At 55.7% G+C, this 13,473-nt stretch overlaps 1 protein-coding gene across 3 annotated transcripts in view; it reads right to left on the bottom strand.

Moving 5' to 3' along the window:
• CTTN (cortactin) overlaps positions 1-13,272 on the bottom strand; it is a 32,645-nt gene extending 19,373 nt beyond the window's left edge. For 2 of the 3 annotated variants that reach the window (XM_035013491.1, XM_035013494.1), the window contains exons 1-6: positions 13,203-13,272; positions 8,918-9,015; positions 6,666-6,752; positions 6,486-6,559; positions 4,632-4,761; positions 1,135-1,245 (exon numbers count right to left, since the gene is read on the bottom strand). In XM_035013491.1, coding sequence (XP_034869382.1) covers positions 1,135-1,245; positions 4,632-4,761; positions 6,486-6,559; positions 6,666-6,752 — 402 coding nt within the window. In that variant the 5' untranslated portion in view covers positions 8,918-9,015; positions 13,203-13,272. The remainder of the gene's footprint in view (positions 1-1,134; positions 1,246-4,631; positions 4,762-6,485; positions 6,560-6,665; positions 6,753-8,917; positions 9,016-13,202) is intronic. The other variant, XM_035013493.1, reaches the window with a different exon arrangement.
• Positions 13,273-13,473: the final 201 nt, after the last annotated feature.

The raw sequence follows: 13,473 nt of genomic DNA, 5'->3' as shown, positions 1-13,473 counted from the left end.
TAAATACCTCCAAATCTGTTCATCTGAACCCCCAATACATACGACTTTTTTTTTTTTTTTTTTTAAGATTTTATTTATTTATTTGACAGAGAGAGAGATAGTGAGAGCAGGAACACAAGCAGGGGGAGTGGGAGAGGGAGAAGCAGGCCTCCCGCGGAGCAGGGAGCCAGATGCGGGACTCGATCCCAGGACCCTGGGATCATGACCTGAGCCGAAGGCAGACACTTAACGACTGAGCCACCCAGGCGCCCCACATACAACATTTTTAAAAACAAGAACCACGTTATTTTTTGACCTCTGATTTCCTAAGCCAGGTGCAGGTCTAATCAGCGCCCCAAGCCCTGGTGTCTGATGTTTGTGGGACCACGGCCCCGTGGGCTGTGTGGGCCAAGCTGCACAGCAAGTTCCACTCGTGGATTTCCGGCCCACGATGTCAACCTGGGACAACACCCACTGCCACACGTGACCTTGCTTTGCACGTGAGCTCTTCCAAGAGCAACACGGACATCAGGCACGAGAACGGGGGCGGTGGGGGCATCTGCACGCACAGCCCCGGGAGAGAGGCACCATCACCCCGTGGTACAGTTAACACAGAACCACGGCTAACAGGGAGCAAAGCCTGAATGTAGACTGAGCTGCAACTCGAGTCCAGGCTCTCAGATGCTATGATAGAAAACAAAGGTGTTGACAGTCCTTGGTCAGAGATTCAGACACCAGGCCTTAGTCCTGGAAATGGGCACGGGGGGGGGGGGGGCCCTCTGCCATATCCGCTCTGAACACTGCCCTGTCACTGGGACGTCCATGCAGCAAGAGTGGCTAGAAATGGTCCCCAGGGACACATTCTCAGGCAAATCTAAGGCTGTCCCCAGTCCACCTGATGAACAGATACCAACACGGAGGATTTCTACAGCAAACAGCAAAAAAGATCCTTACACGTTCCTGTTCTCAATTCTTAGCCCAGCCAGCCAATCATCTCAGAGCCTGGCGGGGGGGGCAGGGAGGGGGGTGCTTCTAGGAATCCTGCCATCGGAACGCCCACCCCGCAGTGCCGAGCCAGAGGCACCTCGTGCTACCGTGACCGTCCCGGCAGACTCCCCGATCGCCCGGGCGCTGGTTCCCACGACATACACTCACCTGGTCAACTCTGTCCACCTGGACACCAAACTTGCCTCCAAAGCCCCGGACGGAGTCCACCTGGGAGCAGTGCTTGGAGAGCTTCGACTGGTACTCATGGCCGACAGCCGACTGCAACAGGGTGCGGAGAGGGGGTGTTAGCTGCCGGCGGCCCAGCCACCCCCGCAATAGGACCATGCGGCACCAGCCCCCCACAGTCTGGGCTGGGCTCCTCCCTGAAACACACACAGGGTGAACACCGGCGGACGGGCCACCTGCCAGGCGGGGCCTTCGGACGCAATGGGGACAAGGCAAGGACCCCAAGGTCAATTAGGCCCCGAGCCCGGCCTGCGACACCCGGCCTGCCCACGGAGACTGCTGGCCCGAGTTACTTGCCGGCTGAAGCGAAGCACGTTCGTACCGCGTGATGCAGGGACGGGGACCAGAAATACCTTGCTAACGGACAGAGCTGCGGACAGCGTGCTTCCGTTACGACACACTTCTGGCCACTAGTCTACCGAGCGAGCACCCTGTGCAGGTGAGGAGCGGGCACCACTGCGTCCCCACACGGCCCTCGGCGAGGGAGGCGAACTCAGCCGCCGCCGTGCAGACCCCATCACCACGGCCTCTGGGCCACACCGGGCACCCAGCTCGTTGTAAATAGTCTCTGGAGCACAGCCACACCTGCTCATTTGCATACTGAGGCCACTTCTGAGATTCAGCCACCAAATTCAGGAAACTGCCAGAGACCCCACAGCCCGCAAAGCTGAACACACTACCGAACCCTGAGCAGCCCCCAGCCCTGCCCAGCCTCCCGGCACCCGGCTCCGCCCCCAGAGTGGACAGTGACCACGGGTGGCGGAGCCCTGTGACACAGAACGGGGACGGCACATCTGAACCCTCCTTCCAGCTCCAACAGTCACACCACCCGGGAAGCACCCCTCAAATGCCCGCTGCTTGTCTCCGGAGATCCATAGGACACCCGGGTTCAGGCTGAACTAAAGCAGGGTCAGCCCCGCTGCTGACCCTCCGTAGGCAACTCAGGAGTCCGTTCTGTTGTATCCCAGGGGAAGGAGCAGTGGAGTTTTCCTGGAAGCAGAATAACCTTTGGATTCCTGTCTCCTCGCCCCGAGGCTGCTCAACGTCGGGACTGACCGACGAGCTCCGAGACGCACCGGCCACCCGCAGCCTCGAGTCCCCCCAGAAGGCGCTGATAGGGCAACCGCGAGGTGCAGCCTGCCGAAGGGGCCCCCCAGCACCAATCTCAGCAGAAAGAGGGGAAAGAAGTTTTAAGAAAACTTTTCTAAAAATGTAGCCAGAGTGACAGCTTGGCAATTATTCTAAACTGGTTTATCAACACGGATTTACGCCACTGACCAAAGTCATGTCTGTAACTAGAGGTCAGCCCTGGGCAGGGCACCGTCTGGATGCACACTCCAGCTCCGGGGTGTGGCTGGGACCAGGAACGAGGCCTGCCACCTAGGCCGTGGCCAGCTCGACCCTGACTGAAGGGCAGGGGGCCTGAAAGCCTCGCAGACAGGGGCCGGTGGCTGCCTCACCTGCCCAGACCACACACCTCTGGCAAATCCGTGCCTGCCCGGGATGGGTCTTACTCTGAAAGTCTCTACTGCGTTGTCCTCAACTCTTAACACAGAGATCTTAGGGCTTTTTCCAATTTCTGGAGAGAACAGGTTACAAGTAAGAGTTATTTGGTTTGGGAATCTTCATTATTTCTGACAACTGGTCCAATCATGCCCCCAGGAGCTGCAAGCTACCCTCGCCTAAGTGTGCAGTGAGGCGCGGAGGGAGGAACCACGAGCCACATCAGCATCCCTACCAGGTTCCTCTTTAAGGGGCGCCACCCACTCTACCGGCCCCAGAGGCACGAGGGTGTTTCCCCGAGCCATCTGGGGACCGCTAACATATCGGCCAGAGACGTGCCGCATGGGCACTCATAAGACGTCCCTGAACACGTTCACAGTACCCGGCCAGGCACCAGATGAGGACAGGTCTCAGCCCTGAAGAGCCTCCACGGAAAGGTGGCAATGTGGAGGGGGGGCAGAGGACAACAGGGAGAAGGCACAGGGGAAGGGCCGCTGTGGCCTGGCGGGAGGGGGGACTCCTCAGGGAAGCTTCTCGACTAGAAAGTCCGGTGCTGGGAGGGCAGGAGGGGCAATCCCACCAGTAGCAGAGGCCAGAAGTGAACACCGTGTCGCTCCTGCCATGGAGCGCTTCCTTGACACATGTCCCCAATGTGTCATTTTTCCAACCCAGACCTGGGGGCCCAAATTGATAATGCATTTCTAACTGCCCACAATCCCATGCTCACAGGCTTTGTTTGGGGTGGGAAAAGCTTCCACCTACTTGATTCTTTCACTGTCCCAAGCACATGAAGGTGTTGTCTATTTGCACTGCAAAAAGCTACCAGGCTTTTTTTTAGAATCCAAAGATTATTCTGCTCCCCGCTTTCCCTGTTGAGACATCTCCGGAAATGACAGTCACACCAGGAAACGTCCCTGTGTCTTTCCTGCAGCTCGCACTTTGTCCAACTCCAGCTTAGGCAAATTTCGGACCTGGTTTGGGGCCCACAGGTACACACACCGTGACCCCGCAGTGTCATTCCATGTCAGCTCAGACACTGAATCTGATCCATGCGTGCGGTGGGTGGGGGGCGGGGAGACAGGTCTGGAATTACAGACCAGAACTCGCTATCAGCTGATGGTTTCCCTTCTACGCAGAATGAAGGCAGACATCTGTTGGGTCAGAACAATCTCACAGTGTTCAGATTGGGAAATTCGCGTCTACAGGGACGTCTGAAGAACGTAAAGAACTGCCTCAGTGGCGAAGCCTGGGACACGCTGGCCCCTGCTCTGCCTTCTCCTGCAGGATCAGCCCTCCAGAGCTCCTCTGCTCCCTCTCAGGACAGAGAAGACGCAGAGTGCTGTCAGAGGTTGACGTGTTCAGTCGACAATGCTGACACCGCGTCCCCGGATGCCTACACTCGCCCGGTGATGGCTCAGGGGAGGCTCGCCCACTGTTCTCAGAGGGAGTGTTCTCTCCTGGCCTATGGGCAGGGACTCCGTGTTACACGGAGCGCCAGACTCCTGCGTGAAGGTCATTCATGCACGAAGGACGTCAGCACACCTGCTGGCCCAACGCTCACCTGTGGTGGGAAACGAGGGAGCCCCCGGATTCGATTCCGGCTGCAGGCTGAGCTGCGCGCAGTAGTCCACACCTGCAGTCAAGATGTCTCTGGGCTTCTGTCCGGGTCACAGGGCGGGCCTCCCAAAGCCCAGAGCAGCCCTGGGCCTCCCTACACGTCACCCACACCCAGGAACCAAGAGAATCCTAAAAGAGCTTCTCAACAGCAGGAGCAGTTTACCAGTCAGGTCAATCAACAGAGGACCACTACTCAGCTCCCAGAAACCGACTCAAAACATTTAATCCAAGGAGGCCGGAGCCCCCGCTCTGCCGACTAGGGGCTCCTCGAGAAGCATCACACAGCTGCCACGCCTCACCTTGTCCATCCTGTCCTGTTCCACGCCGAACTTCCCTCCATAACCGTGCGAGGCTTTCGGTCCTGTTTCAAGCTCCTTCTCCTTGAGGGTCTGGTGTTCTTGAAAAACATTCTCTCTCAGCTTGTGTATGCTTGAAGGAAAGAGAGAAAATAAAAACAAACGGATAGAAAGGAAGCGCATCCTCACCTCCGAGAAGGACACACGAGAACAGGGGATGTCATCTTCACAAACCTGCGATCTTGTGATTCCAGGCCCCCAAATCCCCACCTTCATTGTGCTTTCCTGACCCCTCTGCTTGCTGGCCCACCTGCTCCACCAGGTCTCCAAGAAACCAACCTGGGCACCTAAAGGGAGGCATCCCAAGCCCCCGAGTACCTATCCTGAAACGTGGACTTTTTCTCAAACGCAGAAAAGTTCTCTGTTTCATCAGGTAACAGGACCAGGAGAACCAGTTCTGTGAGCGGCCCCCAACCCAAGGCAGAAGGGGAAACAAAGTCAGCAGTCCCTTACCCCAGACACCCTGAGGACACTGGTCCAAGACAGTGAGACAGAACATTTAGACAGCATCCCTTTACTTGAAATACTCCAGCTTTGTAAATATCCAAAGCTGAAATGAAAGACTTTCAGAATTTATCATCCAAAGCCACTTTTTACTTGAAACGCTGGGGATCGTCAAACAGATCACAGGATGTGGTCAACATCTGGCAGGTCAGGGAGCTGTCACCATCAGGAGACCATGAAGTGGCACACTGCCCCCCCCCCCCCCCAAGCCCCTCAGGAGAAGGAGCAAGAACACGGCTCCTCACCCCCGAAGGACCCCAGGGCACCCAGAACCGTCCCAGGGGCTGCTCCACCAGGAGCTCCTATGAAGGCCAACACGTCTCAAAGCCACAGGAACAGAGAGAACGAGGAGAGAAATGGGTGACTTAACCCATTCTGGAGGCGGCCTAACCTACGACGGTGCCAGCTCCCCTCCAGACAGGCCCAGGGCCCTCCCTCGACGCCCTCCACGGGCTTCTGCGGTGGGTGTGGGCACAGTAGGTCAGAGAGGAATGGACACTCGGTCTAAAATGCCCACACTACAGACTTCACCCTCTCTATGGACGATTTTCCGCCTCTTTCTCAGCCAAGAACGGCTTCATCTTCCTGAGAGATAGTGGGGCCAAGTAAGACAAATGGTGCAAATGGCCACCACAGGTCACAGGGTCAGGGACGGCCCTTCACGACAGGGAAAGGGCGGATACGTTCTGAAGCCAGCATGACCTACACTAAAGTCTGAGTGCGTTTTAAAAGTTGCTTTTATCTACACTTCTTGACAAGGAAACACCACCCAGAGAGGTGACAGGTCAAGGCAGGGCCAAGTCGGGAACAAGGCCATGTTCTCCTACAATGGCGACCATCAGTTCTCCTATTTTGGGCTTTTCGCGAGAATACAGTGCCTAGAATCCAGCTCCCAGGACCCAAAGGCCAGTGATAAAGTAGTGAAGTTGTAAGAAAATCACGGGGGGAGGATGTTTCAGGTCTAAGGCATTCAAAAACACGGTGCATGTTAGAGACCGGCCACTTGCAGAGGGAGCGCAGGGGACCGCATCCTGTGAGGAAGCTTCGGCTACTGGAAGAGTGGACTCTGGAATCGTAAATACAATACTCGTCCGCAGCGGGAACTTGAAGTCCCTGCGCATGTGAGCGCACATGCACATGCACACATGTGCAGAAGTACGTCACTGTGTCCTACACTCTTCTCGCACAGCGGACGGAGGGACCGCGTGAGGGACAGAGGCCAGGGCCCCCGCCCCATCTGCTGTCCGCTTTTCAGGGGGCCGTTTTCACTCCAACAGGAAGAAAGTCTCTTACTTGATGTGTTCCTGGTGCCCAGAGCCCTGCACGGTTTTCGCCCCCCATCTCTGCTCTTTCTCGCTCACATCATTCTGAAAAGAAGAAGAAAGGATCAGCAGACTTCACACGACCCAGAGGAACAGCAGAGGAAAGCCCCTTTTGGGAGAAGTACAGCCAAGGTGGGCTGGTGACTCGTACCACGAAGTCAGGGTCGGTCTCCCAGTCGTCGGCGCCCCCGTCGTCCTGGGTGATGGACACGGCATGGCCCGCCGAAGCCTTCCACATCTGAAAAAGCAGTGTGTGGGGTCACGGAGGCCGAGCAGGCGGCTCCCGGCCCCCCAGCCCCCCAACTCCGACCCGGCTCGGGGAGGTGCAGCCACGCTGGCGAGGGAGAGTCCACCAGCCCCGCGCGTGGACCACAACACCCCAAAGGAAGGAAACAGAACACTGCATTTCTAGCACTGTTCTCCAGTGGCATCCGAAACACCGGTCGGAAATAATCTGTTTCAATTCAAATGAGAACACCTCTGGAAAATAAAAAAGTCTCGCGTGCACTTACTTCCTTAAGAATACATCCCTCCTGCACTGAGTCGTGACAACAGCACTGACCGAACAGGAGAGCACCCCACACCGCGAGCGTAAAGCCTACGTTACCACAGTTAAAAAAGAAAAGTACCCATTTTGATTTCTAGTATTACTGGACATTTAACAGTGACTTCCTTAACTCAGACTCCGACAAGTGAACAAATGTTTCAAGTGATTAACGAGAGGGTCGCTTCACCGTCTACCTGGGGAAGTACCCAGGACGTGGACTGCGACGCTTCCCCGCACCGGGCAGCCCCGAGCACGGCCTGTCGCCTTTCCGCCCCAGCAGACGGTTTCACCTGGCACAGAGGACGACGGCTTCACAGCTGCCCAGCTCAAGGCTCTTCCTAACCGCAAAGGTAAAATCTAATCTTTAAGAGTTTCAAGAGAAAACGATGTCTGAGAAGAACGGACTCCTTTTCCCCAGAAGTATTAATAAAATTTCACCTAGCCCAGGAAGCACCTGGAAGATTACTTTAACTCGATCAACCGAAAGCTTCTGTGGCTTGAATTCAGACAGGACAGAAGGCCCTCACAAGCCCGAAAACCTCCCATCTAGATCCGCACCACCCCCTCCCCAGCTCTGCTGGGCCTCAAGTCCAAATTCAAGGTGGTAGTGAGGGGTGCCTCAAAGCGCTCTCAAGTTCCCAGATGGGACTGCTGTCGCCGTCACCTGAGCAGTCACCTGATCTTGGGTAAGGCAGAATCAACACTGTCCCCAAGGCCACCGCAAACCTTGCTCTGCTCCGTCTGGCTGTCCCAGGCACGGCAAGCATTTCCCAGATGTAACCCGCTTTTGACACGATTTTAGAGAACAAACAGACTAAACCCTCAGCCCTGGGAGGAGCAACCAGATACGCTCCGTCCCCGTGCGCCCACTTACAAATGCATGGGCAGCTGCCCGAAAGTTGATTCGCCCAGTCTGCCGCTCTCAGTCAAGTGTGCCCCGTATGTCACCACACTAGAAAGGGGCCACCCAACTGTGGGACTTCAGCTGCCCATAGTTCAAGCCACTGAGGTTCCAACCACTGAGGACACGGTCACACAGAAGGGCAGGGTCTCCGGGGACGACCGTGAGGCTACGTTTCCCCCTCAGGCAAAGGTGAAAGAGGTCTTGCCCGTTGCTTTTGTAGACTCATCCGCAGAACACAGCAGAGCCCATCTCCAGTGGTCCTTCTGGAAGCCAGCCTCCTTCGAGGGCAAGGTGAGCACTAGCACCTGCTTCCTACCATCCTGCCTGGCAGCCCCTCCACCTTCCACAGCAAGACGCCAGACGGCTCCTCCCAGGACAGAGATGTTTCCTGTTCCTCCACTCCAGAGTTTTCTGGAACCCGTTGCTATTTCTAAACCGCAGGCAACACTGGAAACTGGACTGACTGACTTAACTTACTTATTTCTAAGTAATCTCTACACCCAACGTGGGGCTCACAAGACCCCAAGATCAAGGGTCACATGCTCTTCTGATGGAGCCAGCCAGGCGTCCCTTGACTTTACTTTTTATTTATTTATTTATTTTTAAAGATTTTATTTATTTATTTGAGACAGAGAGAATGAGAGAGAGAGAGAGCGCACATGAGAGGGAGGAGGGTCAGAGGGAGAAGCAGGCTCCCTGCCGAGCAGGGAGCCCGATGTGGGACTCGATCCCGGGACTCCAGGATCATGACCTGAGCCGAAGGCAGTCGCTTAACCAACTGAGCCACCCAGGCGCCCTGACTTTACTTTTTAAACAACGCAATTTCCTCCCAGAAAAATATTGTCCCTATCTCTGCACACCCAAAGGGAGAACACCCACCCCTTTCCTTGCTCAGGGATCCACCCTGACAGTCCGAGGGGGAAGAAGATTAGGCTGCTCACGATGCACAAACCTTTCTTTCTGGCTGAAGATGAAAGGCTGCTCACGAATCTCTGTGGAAAGCCCAGTGATCCAGTGAGGAATTTCCAGGCATTTGGGAGTGGATTCTGTCTGCAAAAAGATGAAGAGTAGAAAGCTCAGACGGATGTCTACTGACAGGCAGTCTGGGCAAATCCCTGTACGCACAGGTCCTTTCAGGAAACTCTGACATCCTCCCACGGTTCACGAGGCTTTGTAAAGAAATCTGAAAGGAGGATGGCAAGATTTGCATCTTACTAACCTAAAAGCTCAATCGATTTTCAGACACATTGAGAAAATACAGAAAAGAGCAAGTTTCAAAAGGCTTATAGCTGTATAAAGTTTCTTCTTCATGCAAACAGAAATTACTGCTGCAATCACTAGCAGACATCTTCTGTTGGCCATCATCCCGACGCGTCCCCGTTCTTTGCTCATTCTAAATTATGACTTTGCTAAAAATAATAAAATTCTATTACTGTGAGTTTAAAAAAATAACATAAGGAAAACTCTGAAGGGATCACGATGTGGCTGGGAGACAAAAGCCGCACAGTGACGGCTACCTGGATGAGAAGCGGGGTGACGCGGGGAGCAGCGCAGAACAGGCGGTGCTTCTAATGAGCGGGTATGGTTACAGCACAGAGATCAAGACTCCACTTCCCTGGGCCACCGACGCACCACCTTCTCCCGAGGACGAGACAACAACCTCCACCGGCACTGTACTGCTAAACATTACAGAGCGGAGGAATCCGGTCCCCTCGCTCCCTAGGAACAAGCCAGTCACAAGCACGAGCCGCTTGCGTCAGCCTGCAGCCTTGGCACACATTAGGAACTGGAGGGATGGTGCTTTGCTAGCCTTCCCTACACTCAGTTTCCTACTGAGTTCCTGACCCAACTATTCACTCCTTCTCTCTCCTCAGTCCCCTCTGGAAACCCTAACTTCCTTCTGTAGGCTGCTTAGTATATGCTAGGGACTGAGGTTATTACTGTAATCAGCAAGCATCTATAAAAATCTACCCAAGGGCAGCTAGTAAGAGCCTCAAATCTACAACAATTTATTACCCCCTCAAAATTTTAAATTAAAAAAAAAAATCACAAAGATAACTGAACATGTAAAAGCTTGGGTATGTTTTTGGACCCAAGGATAATGCCTTTGGCTCCCTACCTCACACCATATACAAAAATTAACCCCAAAGCAGGTCAAAGATCTCAAATCTAAGCTTAAACTATTAAACTCTCACAAGAAAACATAAGCACAGATTTTCATCACCTTCAATGTGGCAACCGCTCTTAGATGTGACACCAAAAGCACAAGCACGAAGAGGAAACGACAGATAAACTGGACAAAATCGCAAACATTGTGCTTCAGAAGACACCGGCAAGAGATTCGGGGCAATTCCCAGATTGAGAGAAGCAATGTTTTCCGATCATATACCCAAAATAAAGAAAGAACTCTGACAACTCAACAATAAACAGGACAATTAACCACACTGTAAAACCAAGTGGAAAGGATCTGAACAGACATTTCCCCAAAGATGAATAAATGGCTACTAAGCTCACAAAAAGATACTAGGTATCACTAGCCATGAAGGGAATGCAAATCAAAACCATAAGTGAGCTACCACAACACTCATTCCGGGATGGCTAAAATAAAAAATCAGACGATAACAAGTTTGAGGAGGGTGTGGAGAAACCAGAACGGCCTCACAGGGCTGGTGTGAAGTAAAATGAGTAACAGTGTGGCAGGTCGTCAAGAAGTTAAACACAGTTACCACGTGGCCCAGCGATCCCCACCCACAGAGACAGACCCAAGAGAAAGGAAAATTTATGTCTGCACAAAACCTCACGCAGGAACGCTCCCAGCAGCATTATTCATTATGGCCTGAAAGCAGAAACAACGCAGATGCCCACGTGAGGCAGCAGGTACATGTGATCCCTTCACGCAGAGGACTGTTATTTGGCAACGCCCAGGAGGGAAGGCCTGACCACGCCACAGCACGAGTGACTCCCGAAAACACGCTAAGGGAAAGAAGCCAGACACCAAACCCCAGGTATCATATAGTCCCATTTACATGAAATGTCCAGAATTGGCAAATCTAGAGAGACAAAAAGTAGATTTGTGGTTACCTAGTATTGGAAGGAGGTAACAGGGATCCTTTCTGAGGTGATAAAATTATTCTCAAATGGATTGTGATGATGATTGCACAACTGTGTGAATATACGACAAAATGACTGAACTGTACCCTTTAATTTTTTATTATTTTTTAAAGATTTTTTAAAAATGTATTTATTAGAGAGAGAGAGTGAGAGAGAGAGCGCAAGAGGGGGTAGGGTCAGAGGGAGAAGCAGATTCCCCACCGAGCAGGGAGCCCAATGCGGGACTCGATCCCGGGACTCCGGGATCATGACCTGAGCCGAAGGCAGTGGCTTAACCAACTGAGCCACGCAGGCGCCCGAATTGTACCCTTTAAATGGGTGAATTATACGGTATGTGAATTGCATCTCAAATACAATGTTAACAGAAAACACCCCTCACCATTAACAGACCTTCCTTGCAAACGTCACACGTACTCACTCATCAAGACCGCACAAGTGTGACGTCACTGGACGCTGCCATATAAACCGAGTGGAAAACTCTACAGGACAAGGTTCTAGATGATGGGACAGAATTAGCTTCCCATTAAGGTCATAATCGCCAGGGCAGCAGAGAAGCAGCGAGAACAAGGCCCAGAGGAGCCAAAACAGCTGCCCGGAGACCCACTCCTCCATGCCGCACTTCCGCTGAGAAAAGCCCCCTGGCGCCTGGGCATGCTTCCCCTGGGTCTGCTCAGAGCACCAGCCTGCACACCTGCAAACCTGAAAGACGAGGCCCGTGCTGGAGGCCATATCCGACGGGGGCCCGGGGAACACACCAGGCAGTCCGGGTGCTCCCAATGACTCAGGCCCTCGACCACACCCTTTCCGAGCACCTACCTGGGCTGCCCCGCACCCAACAAAGATGAACCACCAATCAGAACCACTTAGAAGTGCTTTAAAGATAAGCCCATCAAAATGATCCACCCAAAAGTCAGAGGTAGGCACTGGGAGACAAAGTATCAAAAACAACCGGGCACCCCCTCCCTCTTTATTCTTACTCTGGAGAACCGGAAAGTGGCCTTTAGGGCTCTTCCTGCTCCTCGGGGATATGGGAGTGCTTTTCTGAGAGAGACAGGGCTGCCTCCACGCACTGGGGCAGTGACTCACCCCACGGTCAGAGAAGGGCAGGGACAGCAGGGGCCTGCCCAACGCACAGCCCTTCCCAGCCCTGGGCCCGCTGGGCCGGACCAGGCAGCCAGAACCCAGGGGGTTAACCCCCGACAGAGCACAGCGGGGCCAAGTCGACGCAACCCAAATGGGGCGCTGGCGGGGCAGTCCCAGGGAGGGGAGCGCCCACTCGGGATGCCTCCAGAGCTGCGGTCAGCGGAAAATTGGATTCCTCCCCCAGAGGCCCCACTCGTCCACAGACTCCAGTCCGAGGAGGCCCTGTCCCCTCTTCTCCCAACCCTCCAGTGGGGCGATCGAGCTCCCGTAATATTCAAGAGATGGAAACACAACAAACAGCCCCAAAGAACCTTTCTGGTGACTCCCAACACACCCAGAGGAGGGACTGCTCCACATTTAGAGCCTCTCAACTAGCCGCAGTTGCGCGTGTCGCTGCATTCCAACTGACCTGATTGCAGAAGCTCCCGGTAGGTGCGGGCACCGGAAAACCCCGGCCCCCGGCCCCTCCCGCCCGACCCCGCGGCCCCTAGGACGCCGGCGGATCCCGCCAGGCGTAGACTCCCGGCCCCTCCCCGCCCGACCCGGACCCTTCCCCGGCCCCAGGCCTCTCCCCGCCCGACCCCGGCCCTTCCCCGGCCCCTCGGACCCCAGCCGACCCCGCCCCGCGCAGACCCCCGGTCTTTCTCCCTCGGCTCTCACCGGCTCCCCCCTAGGGACCCAGGCACCCTGCACTCAGACGAGGACCCCTACCCCCGTCTGACCCTCCGGCCCCCCTTCCTCCCCGCAGCCCCAGCCTCTCCCCTTCGGGGCCCGGAGCCCTCCTCTCGGAGCCCAGCGACCGGCCCGCGCCCCCCCCCCCCCGCCCGCGCCCTCGCCCTCGCCCTAAACCGCGAGCGGAAGAGCGGCGAGACCGCAGCGACCGCCGCTTCCTTCCCGTTCCGGGGCTGGCGGCGCCCAGGGCAGCCGGCAGGGGAGCGGGCCCCCCGGCCCGGCACCCCCAAGAGGAAGCCGCGCTCGCTCACCGCAGCCTGGGGTCGGCCCGGCCCTGGCTCCGCCGCGCCCGCCGCTCCCGGGCGCCCGGCCCCACTTCCGGTTCCGCGCGGGGGGCGGGGCCGCATCCGGGTCCCGCCGAGGCCCCGCCCCCGGCCCTCCGGGTGGGCGGCTGGCCGCGGGCGCCTCCGGCCGGAGCCGCCTCCACCGCCCACGTGGCACGGGCTGCGCCCTCCGGTGGCGCAGGCGCGAGCTCCGCCCGGGCGCGGGCTGCGGAGCCGACCTGGGGATGAAGTCAACGCC

The sequence above is a fragment of the Mirounga leonina genome, unplaced genomic scaffold, assembly GCF_011800145.1.
Source record: "Mirounga leonina isolate KUSES-001 unplaced genomic scaffold, KU_Mleo_1.0 Mir_166, whole genome shotgun sequence".
Classification (NCBI taxonomy): domain Eukaryota; kingdom Metazoa; phylum Chordata; class Mammalia; order Carnivora; family Phocidae; genus Mirounga; species Mirounga leonina.
This window is presented reverse-complemented; position numbering and strand designations above follow the sequence as displayed.